This window comes from Hemitrygon akajei, chromosome 3 (assembly GCF_048418815.1).
Source record: "Hemitrygon akajei chromosome 3, sHemAka1.3, whole genome shotgun sequence".
Taxonomy (NCBI): domain Eukaryota; kingdom Metazoa; phylum Chordata; class Chondrichthyes; order Myliobatiformes; family Dasyatidae; genus Hemitrygon; species Hemitrygon akajei.
In genome coordinates, this window is record NC_133126.1 from 122,331,599 (window position 1) to 122,359,155 (window position 27,557).

Here is a 27,557-nt window from a genome sequence, read left to right on the forward strand (position 1 = left end):
CATCGGGCATGTTCCCTTTGCCTGTTCTACCAGTCTTCTCAAGGAAATAACATCATCAGTAGCTGACATAATCAGCAGAACTGGGTTTATGTCAAATTACTCATTCAACAGCCAAAAATGTTTACAGATTTTCTATAAACTTTCGTGGCTAGTATATCTCCCATTGATTCCGGTTATTTGTGGAAGAAAACAAAAAACAAAATGGCTGAGTGGCGTTTGGGAAGTGGCATATGCTGACTGGATAGTACCCTTTTTGCAGAACCTTTTACCGATTTGAAGCAGGCTGGGACAGCTCCATGCACAACTCCCTGCTGCTCAACAGAGTGACCCCATACGGAGAGAAGATATACATGACGTTGTCTGCATATTTGGAGGTAGGAGCCTGCTTTAATAAAAAGAATGTTTCCTGTGAATTTTGTTCTTTTTCATGGTGTGGGTGTAAGAAGTGAAACAGTTTACATTTCCCATGCATATTTGTCAGTACATCCATGTAAGTATCAGTACAGATACCAATAAATATTTCAAGGAGAATGGGATGAATTAAATTTAAAATAATAATCTTTACACAGTTTCATCAAAAAACATTCGGAAGAACAGTGTGAATTAAATAAAGGAGAAAAATCTGTTTGTACAGTTTCATCAAATACTTTCAGAGAAAGCAACATCAGCCCAAACAGAAAATATAACTCTTTCAAAATCCCTTCATTTGCGATTAGTTCCAGGGCAGATTCATCTCACTGCAGGGTGAAACACCATCTGGCTTGCATCATTAAAACCACTTGGTCAAGTAAAACTCCATGCAATTTGTCCCATCGAGTAAAGTCCTTCTGGATAAGATGCAGCACAGGTTGGACATAAAACTCCCTCCACAGATTTAGCAACATTTCACATGGGTTTCATTGTTGTCCGAATGTAAGAGTTTTTAAACACGAGATTCTGCAGGTCTTCAGCAACACATAAAAATGCTAGCAGTGGAAGTCGGAGGCAAATTTGATGAAATTGCCGAATTCAGCATGGGGGCAGAAAGCAGTCATTGTAGCAGAGGAAAAGCATTTCAAGGATAGGCTTGGGACATGGACTGTTCCATGTAGCCATTGAAAGGGCATGTGTGGCCAGGGACCATGTGGGTGCCCATGGCTACAGCTTTTGTTGTAGAAAGTGGGAGGAGCCAAATGAGAAATTGTCGAGGATCAGGACCAGTTCCGCCAGACAGGAGGACAGTGGTGAATGGAAACTGATTAGGTCTGTTGTCAGGAAAGAAGCAGAGAACCTTAAGACCTTCTTGATCGGGAGAGGAAGTTTATAGGAAATGAACATCCATAGTGAAAATAAGATGATCTGGGCTGGGAAACAAAGTTATTGAAGTGAGGGAGAGCATGTGAAGTGTCACGGATGTAAGAAGAGACTGAAATGAGAGGAAGTAACATTTCTTAATTCCTTTTACCCGACATCCTGCAACCTCTCCTTTGTAGCTTTTCAGGCATTTTTCTGTTTTGGCTGTGTGTAGGTGATCAATTGAATTGCTTCCCTGGACAATGCAGTTTATATAAACCCTTTTTTAAATTGTAGATGGAGAACTGCACACAGCCCACTGTCATCACCAAAGACTTCTGCATGGTTTTCTACACCCGTGACGCCAGGCTACCTGCCTCCCGCTCCATCCGTAATCTCTTTGGCAGTGGAACCCTCAAACCTTCAGAAAGGTAGGTATTTGTCTGCTGCCAACAGCCTCCAGCTGGTCTCAGGTGCTCGTCTTTCCTCATGAAATGTATATCATGGTGTAGTACACACATATGAAGAGAGAGCTGCGGTGATCAGTGTGCAGGGAATTAAAGCTCAAATTGATTGCATTACTGAGGTTATAGCAGGGAAGAAATAGGCTGAGATAAAGTAGGCTCTGGATTGGTTGGATAGATCATCGGGTTCTAAAGTTCAGTTTGCTTCATTCACAATCCCACTCTACATCATAGAAGGAAACTCTTAATATTTAGATATACCTTATCATGGCTCACACATTTTATTTGTCTACTTGCTCTGCAACTGTAACATGATATTCTGTTTTCTCATTTGGCTTCAGCTTAGCACTACCTCAGTGTACTTGTGGACGGAATGATCTGCCCAAATGCCATGCAAGGCTTTTCACTTTATCTCAGTACGTGTGACAATAATAAACTAGTTATCAATTACCAATAAGCTAAGTATGAAGATTGGAACCCATCTTTTCACCAGATCGGGGTATAAATTTGTATGCTAACACCCAAAAAAAGAGATTTGCAAAAATGAGTTTCACATTAACATGTGACTTAGCACACATTATACTGGAAATTATCACCAATTGTGATTAAGAATTTGTTTTGGTGGAAGAACTTTGTGCTTTATTGGTGATTTTACTGGTGTCCACAACATTCACAAAACTTGAACAGCAGTGTAATGCTCAAACATTTGTTTCTAATGGGATGTCCTACTGCGTTGATCTTAATAAGACTGGGATTGCTCACTTACAGAGAAAAAGAACGATGTTAATAACACTACAGCATTATTTAAAGTGTTAGCCACAGTCAGTGGCAGAGTAGAGTGTAACTCAAACTGAAAGTAAATGGCCTGACTCTGATCACAGCGTGTGAATGCGCTGGAGAGGGTCCAGAGGAGATTCACCACGATATTGCCAAGGATACCATAAAGAAGAGAGACTTAAAAGCTTTGGTTGTTTTACTTGGAGCAAAGTAGGCGAAGGGAGGGCCTGATAGAACTGTATAAAATTGTGAGCATTAATAGGTGCACAGATGGAGTAGAAAGTAAAATACTTTTCACCATGGAAGAACTGTTTAAGGCTGGAGGGCACATGTTTAGATGTGGAGAAAGAGGTTTAAAGGGATTTGAGGAAGAGTTATTTGCATGCAGAGGATGATTGCAATCTGAACACATTTCTTGAGACGGTGGTGGAGGCAGATACTCGGAATATTCAAGAAGAATCTGGATGAGCACGTTAATCTTCAATACATAGTAGGCTGTGGACCAATTGCTAATAAATGGGACATTGTTGTGTAGGGGTGTTGTTTATTTGCCAGTCGAAAACTGCTTCCACTGTGTCGGTCATTGATTGGCTCGTTTGTAACAGCTCTTTCCCATCAGTTGCCTTGTGAGGTGTCTAGTTTCAAACACCTCAGGTATAAGAATGGCACCTGCAGAGGCCTGTTCTCTTTTCTTTGTCCCTAGGCAGGGCATGCTTCAAAAAACAAAAAAATTGCTCCAGATGCATACTCTTAGCTAAAATTCTGTTTGTTAAATATTTAGTTTTGTAGTTTGTGTAACTGGCGGGGGGGGGGGGGGCTTAAAAAGTTTGGTCAGATCTTTTACTCTTTGTAAATAAGTGATTAATATGCTTATTTGAAGCCAGTGTTTTCTGTCTCACTCATCAAACCTGTGAACCTGCTTCCACATTATCCATATGAATAGTAATATACGATAGCTGGCATAGCTTTATTGTGTTGAAGAGTGTGTTTCTGTGTTGTGTGAGAGAAATCTGTGGCTAATAAAAATCATAGAACTGCAGATATTGGAAATCTGAAATGAAGAAAGAAATGCTGGAAACACTTGGCAGGTCAGGCAGCATCAGTGGAAAGAGGAACAGTTAACATTTCAGGTTGGTTATATATTGTCAGAAATTGGCAAAGAAAACAAGTTCTAAGTTGCAGAGAAGATGGGGAAAGATGGGTTGAACAACAAAGCATTTCTGGGCGATGTGTGGTTGCTGTAGGAATGGATTGGGGATGAGGTATTATATCTAGTTTGTTAATCAAGACAGAGAAATAAACATGGAAAATATTTGTAGTTATCTTTACACTCAGAGAATCATTAAACTTTTCAATAATTTACCAGCAATAGACAAAATAAAATAATAGACCTCCTTTTGGAGAAAGGAGAAATAACCAGAGGAGGTGAATAGGTGGAATTCTGCTTGGGGTGTTAATACCATTTTCCTGGATTTAAAAAAAAAAGGCTTTACCTTTTGACTGTCAGACCAGTTTAGGAAAAGGTCATCTCAGATCAGAAGAGAAGGTACAATGAAAGCTAAACATACTGCTGGGGGATGTCAGGCAGCATCCAGAGCAGGAAATGGAGTGGACATTTCAGGTTGAGACCCTTCATCTGGAGACCTGTCCAGATGAAAATGTCAACTGTTCATTTCCCTCAGCAAGTGCTCCAGATTCCATCACCTGCAGTCTTTTGTGTCGACAGTGAAAGCTCATCTTCTCTTCATTGACAAATCTACCAGATGATTTTTCTTCCTTCTTTGCATTTGCTGTCCAGCCTAGAGCCTGTGTGGGTGAAAATACCATGGAGCTTTACCTGTGGTGTGTAAGATTATGTTGTGCAAGGTTTTGGAATCAGTCAAGTTTATGGAAGAATCCATGTTCTTTTGTTTTTATTCTACAGTAACCGAGTGACCGGTGTGTATGAACTAAGCCTGTGCCGGGTGGCAGACGCTGTGAGCCCAGGTAAGACTGGTCACTGTTTAACTAGTCAAACTAACCAGTATGAGTTTATTTTGAGAAGTTTGTCAGGTTTAACGTCTTTTTGTTCCAGTTGTATGCCAGAGATTGACCGCTTGTGACTTAACTTCCAGAAGGGGAGAAGTATCAAGCATTGATACAGAGGCGAGTCGCCAGACCGTTGATTCAGACCGCACACACTGCCACTGTTCCTGCAATGAGACATGTCAGAGCAGTGAACTTTCACTCAGAAACACAGCAGCCAGGAGTCACTCGAGCTCAGAGTGCCCCATGAGTATAATGGGAGTACCAAATTGCAGGGTTGCACTGTAGGCTGCGGATTGTTGAATCAGTAGCTATCCCCAGGGCTGCTTCAATGCCTGACACTCTAGGTTTTCAAATGTGAATGGGCCACCACTTTAAAGAAAAGGACATAGAGATTCCACCCGCTAAGTACCTCAAACAGAATATAGTTCAGATTGGTAGACATGAACTTAAATGCTAAAATCCAGAATCTACAGACTAGATAGCAATGAAGCTACTTCCCAGTAATGAACCATCAGTAGCTGGAGATTCTGTTTCACAGGTTCAGTGTTGACTCCCTTTGCCCTTTGTGTTGAGTTTACACATTCTATCCCTAATCGGACAGGTTGCTCTTCTCGCATCCAAAATGTATTGTCAGAGGGTATCTGCAAAATACCCTTTAGTGTAGGTTTGTGGTCAAAAAGAATCACAAGGCTCATTGGTTAGCATTTCTAAGTTGCAAGTGAAATAAGGAGAGTGGGATAGGACTAATGGGAGCCAAATGGACCAAATGGGTTGAATGGCCTCCCACATCATTATATGATTACCCATATCCCAAATTGAAAAATATATCAAATCTTTCTGAAGAGCACCTTCTCCTGGCCCTCAAGTGTGAATATCATTTACTCCTGCCCCCCCCCCCCCCCGCCCAAATTCCTAATGCCAGTAAAATCTTCCTAGGATCCTCATCATGGTATTAAATATGACTGTTTCATCAACAGAATACATGGTTGTGGGGCACTGGATATCGGTTTCAAGCTCTGCAAAGTAACCTTCCTTTGGATAAGGCCAGGTGCATTAGTAGTGAAGGCAGTGAGGAGTGAAAGGCAGAACCTTGAGGGATGAGAATAACAAATACAAGAGGGGCAAACGTCCTGCTTTTAACTTAAAATCCCAAATCCAGTATTTTCCAATCAGAAATATTGAAATCTAGTTTACAGAAATAATAAATGATTTTTACATAAGAGAGTATGAAATTTTGAAATATTCTCCTTTTTCAGAACCTGTTGAAAAGGTTTATTCCTTTTATACAGTTTATATCATGGAACGATACAGCACAAAATCAGGCCTACCACCAATACCCATATACACAAATTTTGTGGTAGTCTAATTCTCCCTATATCTTATTACAACACACACAAAATGCTGAAGGAACTCAACAGGTCAGGCAGCATCTCTGGAAGAAAATGAACAGTCAGTGTTTCAGGCCAGGACCATTCATCAGAACATTATCATCTTTTCATCATCTATTCTCCCAAGATCCTAGCACTCACTTACACATTAGGGGCTATTTGCAATAACCTATTCATCTGGATACGAGAGGAAACCGGAGCAGCCAGAGGTGTATAAGATAATGAGAGGCATTGATCATGTGGATAGTCAGAGGCTTTTTCCCAGGGCTGAAATGGCTAGCATGAGAGCACACAGGTTTAAGGTGCTTGGAAGTAGGTGCAGAGGAGATGTCAGGGGTAAGTTTTTTACGCAGAGTGATAAGTGCTTGGAATAGACTGCCGGTGGCGGTGGTGGAGTTGGATACGATAGGGCCTTTTAAGAGACTTTTGGATAGGTACATGGAGCTTAGAAAAATAGAGGGCTATAGGTAAGCTTAGGTAGTTCTAAGGTAAGGACATGTTTGGCACAGCTTTGTGGGCTGAAGGGCCTGTATTGTGCTGTAAGTTTTCTATGTTTCTGTGAAACAAACGAGCATGTGAATAGATCACAGAAGGTCAGATCATATGGTACTGTGAGGCAGTGGCTCTACTGTCTGTCATTGTGACCCCCCCCCCCCCCCGAAGCCTGTTTCAATCGTAAAAAAGACATAATTTTTATTTGAACATGATTTTCAGTTTTCTATGTGATTATGCTGCAGAGAGGGTGAAGGGGATCCATCAGGATGTGGGAGGGGGATTTTCGTTAGGAGGAGGGATTGGATAGGTTGGTTTTGTTTACCTGGAGCAAAGTAGTCAAAGGGGTGACAAGATAGAGCCACATAAAATTACAGGGGGTATAGTACATAGGGTGGGTGTTTAGAATCCTTTTCTCTTGGAAAGGATATCAAAAATAAGCAGATATAAGTAGAGAGTGAGAGGAAATTTTAAATGGATCTGAGGGGACATGGTAGCGTATTGGTTAACACAAAGCTTTACAGTACCAGCGACCCAGGTTCAATTCCCGCTGCTGCCTGTATGGTGTGACCGCATGGGTTTCCTCCAGGAGCTCCGGTTTCCTCCCACCGTCCAAAGCCCTACCAGTTGGTAGGTTAATCTGGTCATTGTAAATTATCCTTTGATTAGGCTAGGATTAATTGGGGGGGGGGGGGGGGTTGGGGGTTGCTGGACAGGAGGATATATTCCACACTGTATCTCAATAAATAAATCTCCCCTCCCCACTATTGTTATTATCTGGAACTGAATGCTAGAGGAGTCAGATACAATTACTAAGCAGGTACTTAAAATGGAAAAGGCATTGAAAATTAGGGATGAAGAGCTCATTTCTATGTTGTATAACTCTGTAACTCAATGTTAATGGCTAAATATTTCTGGTTTGAGAGCAACAATCTTATATTTTCTTGATTACTTACTCCACTTTTCATATTTCCCTATGGATCTTGATGATTTTTTCCACAATAATAAAAGTTTTTAAATACCATATTTAATACAGCAAAGTCTCAGAATATTGCTGGGTGCAGACCCTCATGGAAACAAAACAACAGGCCATATTACAAACTGAAATCAATGCATTGGAGTAAAGTCAGAAACTTAGGAACCTCACCAAATTGTTTTCAGTTACGGTCGAGGGCTGAACCTTGGCATGTATGGTTAGTAGGACTCCCTGCCTTCCGATGGTTGGAACTGACATTATGTTCTGGAGAGCAAAAACGTTCATAGCTCTCTGTTTAACAAACTGATTCTAACAGCACTTTGCATCACACTTAACATAATTTATTATTTGCAGGCATGCAGCGAAGACGCAGGCGGGTCCTCGACACTTCAGTTGCCTACGTCCGTGGCGAAGAGAATCTAGCTGGCTGGCGACCTCGAAGTGATAGCCTCATTCTGGACCACCAGTGGGAATTGGAGAAACTCAGCCTATTACAGGAGGTTAAGAAATTCCACAATTGTCAAGGGAGTCTTGGATGATGGGACAAAATTTTGAACTTTTCAAGAATTTTACACAAACCTCAGTGATCATACTCCTTCCTTTTCCTCCCCTCGGACCAGCTGATGATAAGCTTGCAACTGAGGCTCTGATATCTCACCAGAAGTGTCCCATCTTCAAGTGTGTGTCTGGAGAGCAAGTGGCTTTAGGACTTCCATTTGATGAGGGAGACAAGGAGTAGCCCCACCAGAGTCAGTGAAGTCTGCATCCTGTGGAAATAGAATCTTAATGTGTGCATTTGTTTCAAGTTGTTCTGCACAAATTGAGTTTCAGATCACAGTACCGTATAGCCCGTTTCATAAAACAGTAAAAGCCAAGATTGAATTACCCTGTTGTGGGGTTCTGTTCACTTTATGGGACTTCAAGAATGTTACTAAAGTACCCACCCTTTTGGAAGTTCAGTTGGTACTTCATTTATAATTGTAAATATAGTCACTTATAATTGAGTTAGTCACAGATGGTGGCCTTTTAATTTTGGTTAAAGTACCTACTCTTTGTGCTGAACTTAGTTCTGCAATTAAATCTCCAACAAATTACCAGTATTAAATAAATAATTGCTTATTTCATGCATCATTGCTATTCTGTTTTAAAACAATTGCAATGATTCCTGGGGAACTTTACATTCAGTAAGAAGCAACTGAGTTTGAATGCTAAAGCTTAAACTAAGGAAACTTCTCAAAGCCAAACAAATTCCTGAATACAATTGATGGTGCCCAAATCAGACACAATCGCCCTTATTTTAGTTTGGAACGATCCTGAATTGAGGAAATTCTACACACATTTGGCAGTGAGTTTAGGTATCACTCAGAAGAACTTTGTGGCCAGGTACAAACGGCCACTTTTTTTATTCATACTCTGGTAGGATAAAGACAGGAGATCGCGGGTATAGGAATCTAGAACAGCAAACAACCTGCTGGAGGAACTCAGCAGGTCAAGCAGCATCTTGAGGGAAATGGAATTCTTAATGCCTCAGGTAGATTCCTTTTCCCTCAGAAATGCTGCTCAACCTGTAGAGTCCCTCCAGGAGATTGTGTTTTGTACATGGTAGGATAGGGTGTTCTACAAATTTCATAAATGTCCCTCAAAGAAGGAACCGTCAGACTTACTTCTTCAAGGCTATTCCACTATTGTAGCCAAATGAAACAAATTTCAAAAACAGTTGCTAATATGCTTTGTGATTTGGACTGTAAAGAGTTTGTATGTTCTCCCCTGATTGTATGGGTTTCCTTCGGGTCCTTCGATTTCCGCCCACATTCCAAAGGTGTACATGAAGTAGGTTAATTGGTCACGTGGGTGCAGTTGAGCCACACAAGGGCTTATTGGGCCAGAAAGACCTATTGTCACGCTGTATCTCTAAATGAAATAAAATCCATGCCTTTTATTTGGTTCACAGGTGGAAAAGACGAGACACTATCTGCTGTTGCGTGAGAAGTTGGAGACCATGTTGAGGTCTGGCTGTGAATCTGTATCGTCATACACCAGTGAAGACCTTAGTGAATCCCAGAGCATCTCATCATATAGCTTGCACTCAACAGGAAGCAATGACATTCCACCCTCCAGCTATACCACCACCGAGCGCCAGAAAGAATTAGCAGCTAAGGTAAGAATTCAAGCAAAGGCTTATTGCCTTTTGAGGTCAGGGGACAAGACTTGGTGTATTTATTCATGAAATGGAAATTAAGACCAAAAAAGATCACTTCCTTGCTTTTATATTCTAATCCTCTTGAAATGGATGCTAATGTTGCTTGTGCCTTCCTTACCGCTGATTCAACCTGCAAGTTAACCTTTAGGGAATCCTGCTCGAGGACTCCCAAGACCATTTGCACCTCTGATTTTTGAATTCTCTTTCCCTTTAGAAAACAGCCTACATCTGTATTCCTTCTATCAAAGTGCATGACCATACACTTCCCTACACTATATTCCATCTTCCACTTCTTTGCCCATTCTCCTAATTGGTCTAAGTCCTTCTACAGACTCCCTGCTTCTTCAACACAACCTGCCCCTCACCCATCTTCGTATCATCCACAAACCTGGCCAAAAAGCCATCGATTCCATCATCCAAATCATTGACATATAACATGTAAAGAAGTGGCCCCTGCAAAACATCACCAGTCACCGGCAGCCAAATAGTGAAGGCCCTCTTTATTCTCAGTCTTTGTCTCCTGCCAGTCAGCCAGTCTTCAATCTATGCAAGGATCTTTCATGTAATACAATGAGCTCTTAACTTGTTAAGGAGCCTCATGTGTGTACTTTGTCAAAGGCCTCTGAAAATCCAAGTAAACAACATCCACTAACTCTCTTTTATCTGTCCTGCCTGTTACTTTCTCAAAGAATTCCAACAGATTTGTCAGGCAAGATTTTCCCTTCAAGGAAACCATACTGACTTTCACCTAAACCATTTATTCTTTCCTTTTATTCTGACAGGACTATACAAATTCTGTACACTTACACTTCTGTAAGACTTCTGTACACTTACACATTCTATACACTATACACTTACTAAGAACACCTTTGCCAAAGAACCACCTATTGCAATCCACACTTGCCAGATACGTTCTGTTACAATAAACATTGGCCTTTCTCCAACCTAGAATCTCAACCCGAGGACCAGACCTCTCTTTCCCATAATTACCTTGAAACTAATGGCATTACGATCACTAGATGCAAGGTGTTCACCTACGCAAACTTCTATCATGTGCTCTGTCTCATTCTCTAATAGGAGATCTGTTATCACACTTCTTTCTAGTTGGGACTTCTATGCTGATAAAGAAAATTTTCCTGAAGACATTTGACAAACTCTTTCCCACCCAGCTCTTTTACAATAAGGGAGTCCCATTCAATATGTGGAAAGTTAAACTCACTTACTATCACAACCTTATGTATCTTGCAGTAGTCTACAATTTCTCTACACAGTTGCTTCTCTAAATCCTGCAGACTGTTGGGTGGTCTATAATATAGTCATACCATTTTTATTCCTCAGTTTTACCCATAAAGCCTCACTAAACAAGCGCTCAAGTCTGTCCTGACTGAGCACTGCCATTATATCTTCCCTGACTAATAATGTCACCCCTCTCTCTTGAATCCTTCCCGCTCTGTTGTGCCTGAAAAAAACAGAACCCCGGAACACTGAATTGCCAATCCTGCCCCTCCTGCAACCGAGTCTCACAAATGGCTACAGCGTCATAATTCCATGTACTGATCCATCCCCTAAGCTCATCCTACAATACTCGTTGCATTGAAATGTACACAGCTCAGAACATGAGTCCCACCATGCTCAACCTTTTGATTCCTGGCTTTGTATGTAGGCTTAACAACATCTATCTCCACAACCACTACACTTCCTGTTCTGGTGCACTGGTTCCCATTCCTTTGCAACTCTAGTTTAAACCCCACACCCATCATGGATTTTAGTCCTCCAGAACCATTACAGAATGTAGTGCTTCTTGAAAAATCAATTCGGTTGCCTGCACAGTCTCTTCAGCTACCTGTTTCAGAACCCTGAGAGGTAGTCTGTCAGGTCCAGGTGAGTTATCCATCTTCAGACCTTTCAGCTTCCCCAGCACCTTCTCCTTAATAATTGCAAATACACTGACTTTTGCCCGCTGACACTCTCGAATTTCTGGCATACTTCTAGTGTCTTCCATAGTGACGATTGATGCAAAATACTCTTTAAGTTTGCCCGACATCTCATTCTCCCCTATTACTACCTCCCCAGCATTGTTTTCCAGTGCTCCAATATCCACTTTCACCTCTCTTTTACTCTTTTATGTCTAAAAACACTTCTGGTATCCTCTTATATTATTGGCTAGCTTACATTCATATTTTGTCTTTTCTCTCCTTATGACTTTTTTTATTTCTCTACTGTTGGTTTTTAAAATCTTCCCAATCCTCTAACTTCCCATTATTTTTTGCTATATTACATGCCCTCTCTTTTGCTTTTATGCTGTCTTTGACTTCCCTTGTCAGCCACGGTTGCCTCATCCTCCCTTTAGAATACTTCTTCATCAGTGGGCTGTATCTATCCTGTGCTTCTGAATTGTACCCTGAAACTCCAGATAGGACAAAGTCAGCATGGTTTCCTTCAGGGAAAATCCTGCCTGACAGACTTGTTGGAATTCTTTGTGGAGATTACATGTAGGATAGATAAAGGGGATGCAGCGGATGTTGTATATTTGGACTTTCAGAAGGTCTTTAACAAGATGCCACATATGAAGCTGCTTACCAAGTTAAGAGCTCGTGGTATTACAGGAAAGTTACTAACATAGTTAGAGTATTGCCCGATTGGTAGGAGGCAGCAAGTGGAAATAAAAGGATCCTTTTCTGGTTGGCTGCCAGTAACTAGTGGTGTTCCACAGGAGTCAGTGTTGGGACCACTTCTTTTTATGCTGTATATAAATGATTTAGATGATGGAATAGATGGCTTTGTTGCCAAGTTTGCAGATGATATGAAGATTGGTGGAGGGTCATGTAGTGTTGAGGAAACAGGTAGGATGCAAAAGGACTTAGACAGATTAGGAGAATGGGTAGTAGAAATAAATGTGCGGACTATTTTCTAAATGGGGAGAAAATCGAGGAATCTGAGATGCAAAGGGACTTGGGAGTCCTTGTGCAGAACACCCTAAAGGTTAACTTGTAGGTTGAGTTGGTGGTGAGGAAGGCAAATGCCATGTTAGTTTTCATTTCAAGAGATCTAGAGTACAAGAGCAGGGATGTGATGCTGAGACTTTATAAGGCACTGGTGAGGCCTCACCTTGAGTATTGTGAACAGTTTTGAGCCCCTCATCTTAGAAAAGGCATTGCTGGCATTGGAGAGGGTCCAGAGGAGATTCAGAAGGATAATTCCAGGAATGAAAGGGTTATCATATGAGGAGCGAATGATGGCTCTGGGTCTGTACTCGCTGGAATTCAGAAGGATGAGGGGGGATGTCAATAAAACATTTTGAATGTTGAAAGGCCTAGACAGAGTAGATGTGGAAAGGATGTTTCCCATGGTGGAAGAGTCTAGGACAAGAGGGCACAGCCTCAGGATAGAGGGACGTCCATTTAAAAAGAGATGCAGAGAAATTTCTCTAGCCAAAGGGTGGTGAATTTGTGGAACTTGTTGCCACATGCAGCTGGGGAGGCCAGTTCGTTGGGTGTATTTAAGGCAGAGATTGATAGGTTCTTGATTGGACATGGCAACAAAGGTTATGGGGAGAAGCCCAGGAACTGGGGTTGAGGAAGAGGTAAAAAAAGGATCAGCCATGATTGAATGGTGGAGCAGACTCTCGATGGGCCAGATGGTCTAATTCTGCTCCTAAGTCTTAGGGTCTTATGGTCTTATTACTTTTCTGCTATCATCCCTGTTAGTATCCCTTCCAATCAACTGTGGCCAGCTCCTCTCTCATGCCTCTGTAATTCCCTTTACTCCACTGAAATACTGATACATCTGACTTTATCTTCGCCCTCTCAAACTGCAGGCTGAATTCAATCATATTATAATCTCTGCCTCCTTTACGTTAAGTAAATCTGCTTCATTACACAACGCTTAATCCAGAATTGTCCAGAAATGTGTATCCTTGGAAGTATAGTAGAGAGGAATTGTTCAATTCTGGCAGCACAGATAGAGAAGTTGGTAATGAAGTCATACAGGATGTTAGCATTTACTTACCCGGGTATGAAATATAAGAGCTCATATTACAGCTAGAGTGCTATGCATGATTCTGATTGCTGTACTATGGGAAGACACAAATGGGATTCACTAAAATGTTGCCTGGGATGAAACAGTTCAGACTGGTTAGGCGGGAGTATGTTTTCCTTGAAGCAGAGAAGGCTGGGGGTGTGTGTACGTGACAGGTAATCAAAATTATGACGCATAGATAGGTTTGATTATAAGAGATCTGAAACCAGAGGGCATCGGTTTACTATGAGGAGTGAGAGGGTTAGAAGGAATTAGAGGAAAAATTATTTCACCCAGAGAATCTGGAACACACTGTCTGGGAGGATGGTGGAAGCAGATACTCCCACAACATTTAAGAGGAATCAAGATGAGCATTTGAATTGCCAAGTCATTGAAGCCCATAGACCAGGAGCTGACAAAGGAGATTAGTATAGTTAGGTACTTGATGTACATGGGGAGCCATAGGGTCTGGTTCTGTGCTGAAAGACTCTATAATTCCTTAAAAAGGAGGACTGCCGAACAGGATGGTTGATAGAGTGAGGTATACAGCATCTAAGAGCTTTTGAAAGGGATGGGATTCCAGACGGGACCATCGATAGAGAAAAGGTACAATGTGCAATTAATGTGGTTTACTGAAAGGAATACTAACAACAAACTAATGGGTGTTTTCTGCCTTACAGTGCCTCCGACTCTTGTCCCACACATTCAACCGGGAGTATAGCCACGTCTGTATCAGTGCCAGTGAGAGCAAGGTATCTGAAGAGTTGGTGTATTGTCAAATTAACTCAAGCCTCGATGGAGTGAGTGAGAGTGAGTGAGTGTGAGTGTGAGTGTGAGTGTGTGTGTGTGTGTGTGTGTGTGTGTGTGTGTCTGTCTGTGTGTGTGTGTGTGTGTGTGTAAAAGAGAGCAAGGCTAGACCGCATGAGATGGCCATTTATCACTAAACTGCTTTGAGATTAGCAGGGAAATTAATGAGCATCAAATAAAATGCAAGTAATACATCATTGCCACCATGTTACAAGTAGTATGAGACTGGATTGTTGGTTGAATGCATCTCCTTGACAACAATAGAGGTCAAATGATCCATCAGGGTAAATGGCACAGAACCTTCAGACCAAGTTTCCTCTCTGTGTTGACTCAGTAAAGGCCAGGTTCAGCTGTAAATCATTTTGACATAAATCAAATGTATGTATTAGTATTCCACTCAAATTTGTTTAAATATATCTTAATGTTTTATTTCACTCGTATCTCTAATGGATGTATGAAGTTTATTTTGTGAGTTCACTGGGATCTCGTTTTGGGCAGTAATTAGTACATAATTAATTCATAGAGGGAGCAGCGTACTGTTCAGTGATATATACCATAAGAAGCAAAGGACCTATTACCGAGCTTTTCAAAAATACCACCATGAACAACTTTCCAGTCACTAAAGCACATGCCCACCATTACCATTCAACCAGACTTGGACCCAGTCTCCTACCTTACCTTTGATTCCATGGGCTTTTAATTTACTGATCAGCATGTCAATTAGTTTTCCCAGATCATGTAGACAGTATGAAAGATATGACAATTGTAAACCCTCCTTCCACAGAGCTATTAACTGTCATTCAAAAATGACCCTTTATTTAATCCATAGAGACAATTTTTGATTGGTCTGTTCTTTATAAATAATGATTTTCTCTGTCCTTTGGAATTATTTGAACTGTCCCACCACAGGTGTCAAGTTGACTAGCCAATGGTTGGTCAACTCTTTCTTCCCTTCTGAAGCAAATGTACCATGTTGATAATCCCCCAGCTCCCCATCAGCACATCTCCAGGCAGAAAGGGTTGGAGAATAATAGCCAGAACCTGTGCTGTCCTCAAGCCGGGCATTTTAGCAAACTTAAAAATGCTAAACCCTTTAATATTATCTCCCTGTTTTTATCATATTTAAAAGTTTCAACTTCAGCACGCTCAATAATTTTTGTGAGGATAGTTTCAATATAATCATCTGAAAAACCTTATCCATGGTCTTTTGTCCCATACACCAGCTGGCTTGTTACTCTCCCAGTGTTGGATAGCACCTATAGTCACCGAGTCCAGGGTGAGTCTTTGTAAAGGGCAGAGAAACTAACATCAGGGTGAGGTATACTATTTCCATTGTTATCAGAAGAGCCTTTTTTTAAAATCTAATATGCCTTAAAGATTCATTGTATTTTTTGTTAATATACTTTTCCTTCCTAACTTTCAATACTTTCTATACAGAATGCTTTCCACAGCATTAAATTCTCAGCATCAGACATGAACTTTCTGTCAGTGAAAATTAGATAAAGGAAAACACAAAGCAGTAGAGTGAATATGATGGTAAAGTTAGGTCAGTCACAGGCAACAAAGATACAATCTGCTCTTGGTCCATAGAAGTAGCTTTCTGCTCGAGTTAGAGGTAGGGATATTACATTTATCCTCCACAACAGAAACAGAGGGAAATATCAGTGTTCAAATTCCAAGATTTGGATGTTGGGTTCAGCCATAATGGTGAATGAAGTTGGACAGATTTCTGATGCAGGCTGATTCACGAAGAGCAAATTGCAAAGCAGCCACAGCTAGCCACCCCCAACCCTCCCAGTGTTGGATAGCACAGTCACCGAGTCCAGGGTGAGTCTTTGTAAAGGGCAGAGAAACGAACGTCAACGTGAGGCATACCATTTACATAGGATGGTTGAAATAAGACATTGATGCTAAAATTTATTGGATGCTTCTGTTTTTCAGCTCTCTGAGATGTCTGTTACATTGACGAGGGACACATCATTCTCTGCACTGAGCAATACCACGCTGCCTCCATCTTCCACCTGTCCCTCTTTACTGGAAGGGCAGTTTATCTCAGAGCTGAGGTTAGAATCCATGTATTACTTTTGCGTTTTATCTGTTCTCTAGATGATGTCTGTCAGCCACAGGAAACCTGTGAATAATGGGTGAGGAGCACCTCTTCGAAGATCAGTGCTGGTTTGGATCCTTGGCAGAGACCATATTTTGACTGTCTCTGAGAAATATAGAATGCAGTATGATTTGTTAGTTCAGAGAGTTGAACAGTTTATAAGAGTTTGTTGTAGTTAGAGTATAAGATATAGTAAAGAACATTGAGCTAAAATATGAGGAGATTACAAGGAAATGGTACATGAAGGGATATGGGGTATCTGAAGGATCATAAGAATCGATACTGTACATTAAAGTGAGGAGCTTCGGAACACTAAAGCACAGGTTATAAAAGTGTTGCTAATTTGAGTGCAACAGCAAGGGTGATAGAGTTTATGAGATAGTGCTGTAACAAGTCAAGTAAAGTGAGAACAAGATATATCATGTAATACACTTGATATCAATAAGAATATAACAGTAAAGAATATTTGATATATCTGCAGACGTTACAGTGAAAGATAAGTGAATTTACAGCACTGAGTATGGGGTAGATCGGATGTTCTGTGGTATGCTGGTATAAGAGGCTTTACTGGATTACATTTGCATTCTGAATCCACTGTTTGGCCTCATTATTTGCGGGTATGTGAGGATCTTGGACTGTCATCAGAAGGAGACCCTATCTTAAGACAGATTTTTTGGTTAGTAAAGCAATAACTTCAGAATCAGGAACAGATTTAATATCATAGGTATATGTTGTGAAATGTGTTATGTGGCAACAGGTTAAAAACTATAAATTACGATAAGTATATATTAAAAAACTAAATTAAATGATTAGTGCAAAAAGAGGTTCATTGGCCATTCATAAATCTGGTGGGAGAGGGGAAGAAGCTGTTCCTGAAATGTTGAGTGTGTGTCTTCAGGCTCCTATACCTCCTTCCTGATGGTTGCAATGAGAAGAGGTCATGGGGATCCTTAATGATGGACGCTGCCTTTTTGAGGCCTCATCTTTAGAAGATACCCTTGGTGCTGGGGGCGAGTGCCCAGGATGAAACTGATTAAGTTTGCAACTTTCTGCAGCTTTTTCTGATCCTGCACAGTGGCCCCTCCATACCAAACGGTGATGCAATCAGTTAGAATGTTCTCCACAATACATCTGTAGAACTTTGCATGTGTCTTTGGTGAGATACCAGTTCTTTTCAAACACCTAATAGCTACTGCCATGCCTTCTTTCAGAGATGTTGACACCTAGCAACTTGAAACAGCTCACCCTTTCCACTGGTTCCTCGATGCAAACTGGTCTGTGTTCCCTTGTCTTAGCCTTCCTGAAGTCCACAATCAATTCCCTGGTCTTAGGGATGTTGAGTGCAACCACTCAACCAGCTGATCTTTCTCACTCCTGTACGCCTTTTTGTCACCATCTGAAATTCTATCAACAGTAGTTGTATAGTCGGCAAATTTACAGATGTAGTTTGCTTGTGCTTAGCCACACAGACGTGAGTGTAGAGAGAGTCAAGCGGTGGGCTAAGTGCACATCCTTGACGTGTGCTAGTGTTGATTGTCAGCGAGGAGGAGATGTTATTTCTGATATGCGCGGACTATGGTCTCCGGGTGAAGATGTCAATGATCCAGTTGCAAAGAGAGGTACAGAAGCCCAGGTTTTGGAGCTTTGCGATTAGAACTGAGGGTATAATTGTGTTGAATGCTGAGCTGTAGTCAATATACAGCAGCCTGATGTAAGTATTACTATTGTCCAGGTGATCCAAGGCTGGGGAGAGCCAGTGAGACTGCAACTGCTGTAGACATATTGTAGAGATAGGCAAATTGCAGTGGGTCCAGGTCCAGGTCCATGCACAGGCAGAAGTTGTTTCTATCCTTGACCAGTCTCTCAAAGCACTTCATCACAGTCGATGTGAGTACCACTCAGTGATAGTCATTAAGGCAACTGGCCTTGCTCTTCTTGGGCACTGCTATGATTGCTGCCCTTTTGAAGCAGGTGGGAACCTCTGACTGAAGCAGTGAGAGATTGAAGATGTCCTTGAACACTGCTGCCAGTTGGTTGGCACAGGTTTTCAGTGCCCGACCAGGTACACCATCAGGGCCTGATGCCTGTGATGCTTCACCCTCTTGAAGGATTTTCTGACATCAGCCTCTGAGACAGAAATCATGGGGTCACTGGATTCTGCGGGGGGGGGGGGGGATTTGCATAGATGTAGTTTTATTGTCCCATTCAAAGTGTGAATAAAAGGCATTGAGCTCACCTGGGAGTGAAGCATCACCACTATTCATGATGTTAGGTATCACTTTGTAGGAAGAAATAGCCCCGACAGAGCTGATGCCTATCCCCAATCAGAGTTGTTCTTTTGTTTTTAAGATAGCCTTCTGTAGGTCATACCTGGACTTCCCGTATAGCTCTGGATCACTGGTCTGGAATGCCATAGATCTAGCCCTCAGCAGACTGCAAACCTTTTGGTTTATCCATGGCTTTTGATGTGGGTATGGCTGATATGTTTCCAGAGGCACATGCTCATCCACACAGATGTTGATGAAGTTGGTGACAAATGTGGCGTATTTATTCAGACTCAAAGATGAAGCCCTGAATATTGTCCAGTCCACTGACTCAAAACAGTCCAGTAAGCGCTCCTTCACCTCCCTTGACCACGCCTTCCGAGTCATCACTACTAGTGCTGCAGCTTTTAGTCTCGGCCTACACGTGGGTGTAGACTTCAATGTAATATGACCAAAATTTTGAAAGTAATAAACAATATGCAGGCCAGTCCCAGGTTACAAATCCCAACTAATGGACACACCTACAGGTGAGTGAACACCCATAACATTACAACGTACAAACATACAAATTCCTATGAATGGCCAAACGAAAAGGAAGATGAAACATAGAAAACCTACAACATGATACAGGCCCTTCGGCCCACAAAGCTGTGCCGAACATTCCCTACCTTAAAAATTACCCAGGGTTACCCATAGCCCTCTATTTTTCTAAGCTCCATGTACCTATCCAGGAGTATCTTAAAAGACCTTAGCATTTCCGCCTCCACCACCGTTGCCAGCAGCCTATTCCACGCACTCACCACTCTCTGCATAAAAAACTTACCCCTGACATCTCCTCTGTACCTACTTCCAAGCACCTTAAAACTGTGCCCTCTTGTGCTAGCCATTTCAGCCCTGTACACCTCTGTCAGGTCACCTCTCATCCTCCGTCACTCCAAGGAGAAAAGGCAGAGTTCACTCAACCTATTCTCGTAAGGCATGCTCTCCAATCCAGGCAACATCCTTGTAAGTCTCCTCTGTACCCTTTCTGTAGTTTCCACATCCTTCCTGTGGGTCTGACCAGGGTCCTATATAGCTGCAACATTACCTATCAGCTCTTAAGCCCATTCGCATGATTGATGAAGGCCAATGCACCGTATGCCTTCTTAACCACAGGGTGAACAGATATAGTGCTTAACTACAGATCTAGTGCTTCTCCGAAGTATATGACTGAATAAACTTCTCTTGGGCTTCCAGCCAGGTATGGGTATCAATTATAACTGACGCTTCAATGACAAACTCTGCCATCTTCTTCCGGGACGGCAGAGTTTATCATTGAAACATCAGTTATATTTGATACTTGTACCCAGCTGGAAGCCCAAGGACTTTATTAATAATGGCAAAACTAGTTTCCAGTCTCTTTCCACTTTTACTAATGGATCTTTCCTATCAGTCTTATGAGCTTTTGAAGTAATTCATTACAATACTGTGGAGTAATTGATATAATAGTATATGATATTTTGAAAGTAGTCATATCTAGTGATTTTTGTGTATTTCCTGACTTAGAACAGAATTGACTTTTGGATGTCTATAAAATTGAAACCTACATATGAATGAGATCCAACAATATTGAAAATTTCAGTCTTATGAATGGAAAGCTTATCTGGGACGGCATGTAGACGTTTTCCAGTTCATGGCCGCAGGGTTGATAGCTATTTGAGGTAGGAAGAAAAGGGAAGTAACAAATGCAAAATGAGAAAACATAGGTAGCATCTTAACTAATCTCTAGAGTGACCGGTCTATGCTTAATGATGACATAATGCTTTTAAAAGTTATAATCTCTGTACCAGGACCCCTGAGAACCAATCCAGAGCGATTAGTCCAGATCCTGATGCAGTACAAGATGGAATACCCAAGAAATCTCCTGTGCAGGGCAAGGACGAGAAAGGAGGTCCTCGCATGTTTGTGGCTGATATCCAGGAGATTCGAGTGAGGTATGGCCTTAATGTGACCATTTCTACATTTACACATAAAAAGCATCAACTTTCAGAGCATTAACCTTCCACCATAATGACAAAACTCCCCTTCCTATACTATTCTCTTCACCAGTGGTTACATGCATCCAGTCCTGAAGAAGGGTCTCGACCCGAAACGTCGACTGTGTACTCTTTTCCATAGGCACTGCCTGACCTGCTGAGTTCCTCCAGCATTTTGTGTGCTGCTTTGGATTGCCAGCATCTGCAGATTTTCATGTGTTTGGAAAACTCTTACATTGCAGGAAATTTCAATTCCACACCCTTGAAGTATCAGCATATTTCTGCAGAAGAGAATTTTAGATTTTCACTTACCTTTAAACAAGTTTTTCCAATTTTATTTCTATATGTTATGATTATGCATCATTGTTTTGGACTCCATTTCTGTAGAGGTAACTATTTATTCAAATTAGATATTTCATTTAGAAATTTAATTTTAAATTTATATAATTAGAACGTACAAGCCTGCCTTATACAACCTGTACTTATAATTTAAAACACAAGAGATTCTGCAGAGAAAAACACACAAAATGCCGGAGGTACCCAGTAGGTCAGACAGCAGCTATGGAAATAAATAAACAGTGATGTTTTTGGCCAAGAGCCTTCATCAGGACTGGAAAGGGAGAGGGAAGACGAAGATTATAATTTAATCCATTTAGCCCCTTTATAGAAAATGAGCAGGAAGAGGGAATGGAGACAGAGCATCTCCCCTGATTGTACTGAATCGCTGAGCTGGCTCTGAGGGCTGGACAGCCTGTTCCTGCTTCTACTTTTTATGCCTCACCCTCCTTCTCCAACTGCATTCAATAGACTGTGTTTCCCTGGTGAGGTGAAATGAATTCTCCAATGCATTCTCAACAGAAGTCTGTGCAGCTTCCTGAACTGACAAGTGATTTGACTATGGGCTTTTCTTAAAGCTGGTGAATAAGTAACTAGCAGTAGGGTCACAGGAGGAGCCTGAGATTACAGTCCTCTTGTATGTAATTTCTTGCTCCTCTCTCTGCTTCCAACAAGTCATCTAACAAAGCCAGCCGGCCTCACCAGCCTTGACTCTGAATGCCCCATGAAGCTGGGCCAAGACCCCGCTGGTTGATTTGAGTTATGTACAAGGAGGAAGCAACTGTATTGGAAATTTATATTGCCACACGGTGAGTTTTTACACATAGCGTTCTCTGACTTTCTTGATATCTTCCAGTCCTATTGTGTCGAAGAAAGGGACCCTGCATTTCCTAGAGCCCCAGACCAACGGCTGGGTGAAGCGCTTTGTCGTTGTGAGGAGGCCGTATGTTTACATTTATAACTCCGATAAGGACACGGTGGAGCGGGCGATCCTGAACCTGTCAGCTGCACAGGTGGAGTACAGTGAGGATCAGCAAGCCATGCTGAAGGTATGAGGGTCTCTCCTCCGTTCCCCTCAAGTACACGGAATTCCAATGTTCTTGCCTTTAGAGACCTAGGCGCATGAGGGACAGGACTGGCAGCTCAATCTTCCTTGGTTTTGTTCCTCAAGAGTGACAGAGAGGGGTTAGAAGAGGTGGAGGGGTTGGACTATTGACAGGAATGTCACAGCAGTACTCAGAGAGGAATACTGGAGGCAATGTGGGTGGAGCTTTCCAATAAGCTGTTAACAGCCATTGAGAAGTGGAGGAACAGCTATGTAAACAGGTTATGGAAAGGTCAAGCAACAACACATTTGTCATAGTGGGTGACTTCAACTTCCCCAGTATTTATTGGAACTTCCTTAACATAAGAAGCTTAGATGGGTGGGATTTCTTCAGTGCAAGAGAGGTGGACAGTCCAACTGGAGGAGCAAACATACTGGACCTGGGCCAGGTGACAGACCCGATGGTGGATGAACATTTTGGGAATAGTGACCAAAATTCTTTAAGTTAATTATCGGTGAGGATAAAATTAGACCTTGCAGGAAGGTGTGAAGTTGGGAGAGGGCAAACTACGACAGAGTAAGAAAAGAATTGAGGGGTGTTGATTAGGAACAGTTGCTATAGTACAAGTCCACGTCTGACGTACGAGTTGTTTAAAGACCGGCTAATCGGAGTTCAGGATCAGCATGTTCCTGTCAGGAGTAAGGACAAGGATGGTAGGTAAGGTATCTTGGATGCCTTGAGAGGTCCTGAATTTAGTCAGGAACTAAAAGGAAGCATTCATAAGGCTTTGGAAGCTAAATCAAACTGGGCCCTTTAGGGATATAAAGGTAGCAGGAAAATGCTCAAAACAGGTGATTAGAAATGCATAAAGGGGCCATGAAATATCCTCAGTGATCAGAGTCAAGGAGAATCCCAAGGCATTTTACCCTTGGAAAGGTTTTACTGCTAACATAATGGTCTTTCTGTAGAAGCAGTGTTTGGGTTATGATTAGAAATAATGGGTGCTTTGAAATGTGAGCTGGGTCCTTTGTTTGGCGGGAGAGGTGGAGAGAACCAGTCATAGGATTCAACCTGGTGGGGGACCGTGATTCGATAGAGCCAGGTGCCGGGGTCTACTGAGGATCGGTGAATATGACTTTTGGAAGAGATGAGCTCCAACTTGTGCACATTTGACTGTTAAATTATAATGGATTCTTTTGGGGTTTTTTTCTTTCTTTTCTTTAGTTAAGATTCATAAATATAATTAATCACATGCAGTGTGCTGTCTTTTATTTCTTGGCACTGAGTTGTAACCGGGTAGCAAATATGCAGACAAACCGGGGTTTGGGGTGGGAGAGCCATCTCAATCTCACGGGTTTGGTGGGATCGGAGTGTGCCTTCCCTACACTTACCGAGGAAACCGAGTGGGTTTCTCTTGTATTCAGAAAAAGAGGATAACTGAGGAGAGGCTAAGCACCACTCAAGAATAAAGAAGGGAATTTATAATTGGAATTAGAGCAAGTGGTTGAGATATTAAATGATGACTTTGCATTGGGATTTATGGTGGAGAAGGATTTGGAGGATAGTGACAGCAGAGTGGACTACTGGAGGTGGTAGTGCTGTGTTCTCTGAAAGGTATTAGGGCCTGATGGCATATATCCCAGAATACTGAAAGAAGCAAATGAGGAGATTGTTGGGGTTTTGACAAGGATCTTTGTGTCCTCAGTAGCAACAGATAAGGTCCCAGAAGATTAGAGAATAGCAAATGTTGTTCCTTTTGAAAGGAAATAGAGATAAGCCAGGTAACTGTAGGCCAGTGGGCTTCACGTCAGTATAAGGGAAGCTATTGAAGAGTTTACTGGGGAATGGGATTTATGCACATTGGGACGGTTCCGCATGGATCTCTGTGGGGGAAGATCATGCCTTACAAACTTGATTGAGCTTTTTGAGGAAGTGACAAAGGTACTTGATGTGGGTAAGGCTGTGGACATTATCTACATGAATTTTAAAAAGGCTTTTTATAAGATCCATAGTTCACTGAGAGGGGTGATGCAAGTGGATTTGTTTAAAGAAGGCATGTGATGAGTCTGAGAGTAAGGAAGTCATGTTACAGTTATATAAAACTTTTGTCAGATCACACTTGCATGAAGTTCTGTTTCCCCATTATAGGAGGAATGTGGATCTTTTCACCCAGGGTATAAATGTCAAACGACAGAGAACATGGTTTTAAATTAGTGGGGGGAACTTTAACGGTGATTTGAGAGGCAAGATTTTTACACAGGGAGTGTTCAGTACAAGGGCTATTCGAGGCAGGTTGGTGGAACAAAAGATTAATAGACTGACACATGAATATGAAGGGAATAGAGGGAAATGGATGGAAATGGATGATACATGGGAGGAGGACATTTAATATAAATTGGTATCAACGTTGGCACAACATGAAGGGCCAACTGTCCTGACCACTGCTGTTATGAGTCCAGGACACTATCAAAGTGGCAGATAGATATTTATATTGAATCCATATTGCCCAGACTGACTTACCTTTTGGGTAGATGCTTGACAGTTTTCCTAGGCATCACCAAAATTTAGATGCTATTTCTGCAGCTGGGCTAGATTACACAGTGCATGATATTATGTTAGTAGTTTACTTTGCAGAGCCTAAGAATTCCTGTCATCTTCTGCACACTTTGACAACCACCCCCCCCCCCCCCCCCCCACTGCGCAAACACCACCTTCAATCTGTGATTGAGCACCCCAGTTAGGACCGACTGGTCTAACGTCCCTGGCTCCCTCTGCCCAGAACACAGAAACATAACAACACCAACCCCTCTCAGGTTTTTGCTGTCTAGTCCCCAGACTGAATGATCCACAAGCGGGCCCCAGATTAATTAAGTTCCCTCCTCAACCCATCCGCTCAGCTCCACCCTTTATACTGACCCATTCCTGACCCAGACTCATCCACTCACCTGCCTACTGACTGACCGATTCTACCAACACCCCCCCCCCCCAACTATCTCATTGCCCTCAACCTTCCCCCACCCTCCGACTGTGACTGATCACGTCTGTGTCACTGCAGACAGGTTGTGACTGACTCGCATGTGATCCGCCTAAATCTCAACCTTGCCCTTCAGGTTGACACCCCCTTTAACACTCACAGTCCAGATGTCAGACTGCCCCGTGACGTCAACCTGCAAAATTTCAATGACTCTGCATCCTCTCTGTGCTTCACATGCCCTTGAAAAGTAGCCTTTCGTCAAAAGCAAACTAGTGAACGAGACTGCGGGAGCCGGGGTCCGGGGTTATCCCAGCATCTGGACCAAGTTGGGCTGAATCCTGAATGTTTTTTTTGTTTTTCCCCTGAGAGCATGTGGTGCAATAATTCAAATTCTGCTGTGGTCTAAGCATACCTAAGATATGTTATTTGCATGAGTCGATGTATTTGTAGTCATACATCATCGAAACAGGCCTTTCAGCCCACCATCCATTACAACCATCAAGCGCTGTTTACATTAATCCTTGTTTATGCTCTCCACATTGACATCAACCCCCCTAATTACTTGACCACACACTAGGAGCAACTGACGGTGAGCAATTAATCTATCAGCTCACGTGTCATTTGATTGTGGGAGGAAACCAGGGTGTTCGGGGTGAAGCCCTGTGGTCACAGGGAGGAAATGCAAGCTCCACACTGGAGGCCAGGATTGAACCTGGATCACTGGAGCTGTGAAATGACAGTTCTACTGGCTGCACCACTGTGCAAAGTGCACTCATTTCTAAGGTTCTCCCTTTTTGTTTGTTGCAGACTCCCAACACCTTTGCTGTGTGCACTGAACATCGTGGGATACTGCTACAAGCATGCAATGATAAAGAGATGCAGGACTGGCTTTATGCCTTCAACCCCCTCCTTGCTGGCTCAATCAGGTAGGCTGGGTGAAGTGCAGGACTGGCTTTATGTATTTAACCCCCTCCTTGCTGGCTCAATCAGGTAGGCTGGGTGAAGTGCAGGACTGGCTTTATGCCTTCAACCCCCTCCTTGCTGGCTCAATCAGGTAGGCTGGGTGAAGTGCAAGACTGGCTTTATGTATTTAACCCCCTCCTTGCTGGCTCAATCAGGTAGGCTGGGTGAAGTGCAGGACTGGCTTTATGTATTTAACCCCCTCCTTGCTGGCTCAATCAGGTAGGCTGAGTGAAGTGCAGGACTGGCTTTATGTATTTAACCCCCTCCTTGCTGGCTCAATCAGGTAGGCTGGGTGAAGTGCAAGACTGGCTTTATGTATTTAACCCCCTCCTTGCTGGCTCAATCAGGTAGGCTGGGTGAAGTGCAGGACTGGCTTTATGTATTTAACCCCCTCCTTGCTGGCTCAATCAGGTAGGCTGGGTGAAGTGCAAGACTGGCTTTATGTATTTAACCCCCTCCTTGCTGGCTCAATCAGGTAGGCTGGGTGAAGTGCAAGACTGGCTTTATGTATTTAACCCCCTCCTTGCTGGCTCAATCAGGTAGGCTGGGTGAAGTGCAAGACTGGCTTTATGTATTTAACCCCCTCCTTGCTGGTTCAATCAGGTAGGCTGGGTGAAGTGCAAGACTGGCTTTATGTATTTAACCCCCTCCTTGCTGGCTCAGTCGGGAGAGTTCTACGTTGGATGGTGATACAATTGCAATGTAGCTACCTCGGACAATAGTATAATTGGAGGTATGATGTCCTTATGTGTTGCAATGGGACATGTGCAATCTGTCAGATATTGTTGAGGTGAGGGACATTTTTATTTATTTAGAAATACAGTGCAGAACAGACTTTTCCAGCTCAGTGAGCCTTGAGGCCCAGCAGTCTGCCTATTTAACATTAGCTTAATCACAGGACAATTTACAATGACCAATTAACCGGTATGTGTTTGGACTGTGGGAGCACCTGGAGGAAACCCACACGGTCTTGGAGAGAACGTACAAACTCCTTACAGATGGTGTTGGAATTGACCTCTGAATTCCAGAATGTCTCAAGCTTTAATAGTGTTGCAGTACCATGGCAACCGCTATTCTCAAAATTGCAGTGAAAGGCATTGAATAGCTATCCGGTGCTGTAATGAAGAGAGTAGGGAACACTTGAGAGTTTACAGCAGTGGGTGTGTGATGTATTGAAGTGCACAATGAGTGTACGTTCATGGTCTTCTGGTGCTGGAGCCCATTCATTTCAAGGTTCAGCATGTTGTGCATTCAGAGATGCTGTTCTACAGACCACTATCATAACACATGGTTATTTGGGTTACTGCCGCAATCCTGTCAGCTTGAACCACTCTGGCCATTTTCCTCTGACCTCTCTCATTAACAAGGCTTTTTCACCCACAGAACTGCTGTTCTCTGGATGGTTCTTGTTTTTCCCACCATTCTCTGTAA

The 27,557-nt window shown here is 42.4% G+C and overlaps 1 protein-coding gene across 27 annotated transcripts in view; it reads left to right on the forward strand.

Annotated features, from left to right (window-relative positions):
* kif1aa (kinesin family member 1Aa) overlaps positions 1-27,557 on the forward strand; it is a 399,876-nt gene that overhangs the window by 357,194 nt on the left and 15,125 nt on the right. For all 27 annotated transcript variants that reach the window (XM_073040705.1, XM_073040709.1, XM_073040710.1 and 24 more), the window contains 10 exons: positions 260-374; positions 1,570-1,703; positions 4,438-4,499; positions 7,752-7,897; positions 9,349-9,555; positions 14,295-14,366; positions 16,363-16,484; positions 20,622-20,765; positions 22,000-22,192; positions 25,971-26,089. In XM_073040705.1, coding sequence (XP_072896806.1) covers positions 260-374; positions 1,570-1,703; positions 4,438-4,499; positions 7,752-7,897; positions 9,349-9,555; positions 14,295-14,366; positions 16,363-16,484; positions 20,622-20,765; positions 22,000-22,192; positions 25,971-26,089 — 1,314 coding nt within the window. The remainder of the gene's footprint in view (positions 1-259; positions 375-1,569; positions 1,704-4,437; positions 4,500-7,751; positions 7,898-9,348; positions 9,556-14,294; positions 14,367-16,362; positions 16,485-20,621; positions 20,766-21,999; positions 22,193-25,970; positions 26,090-27,557) is intronic.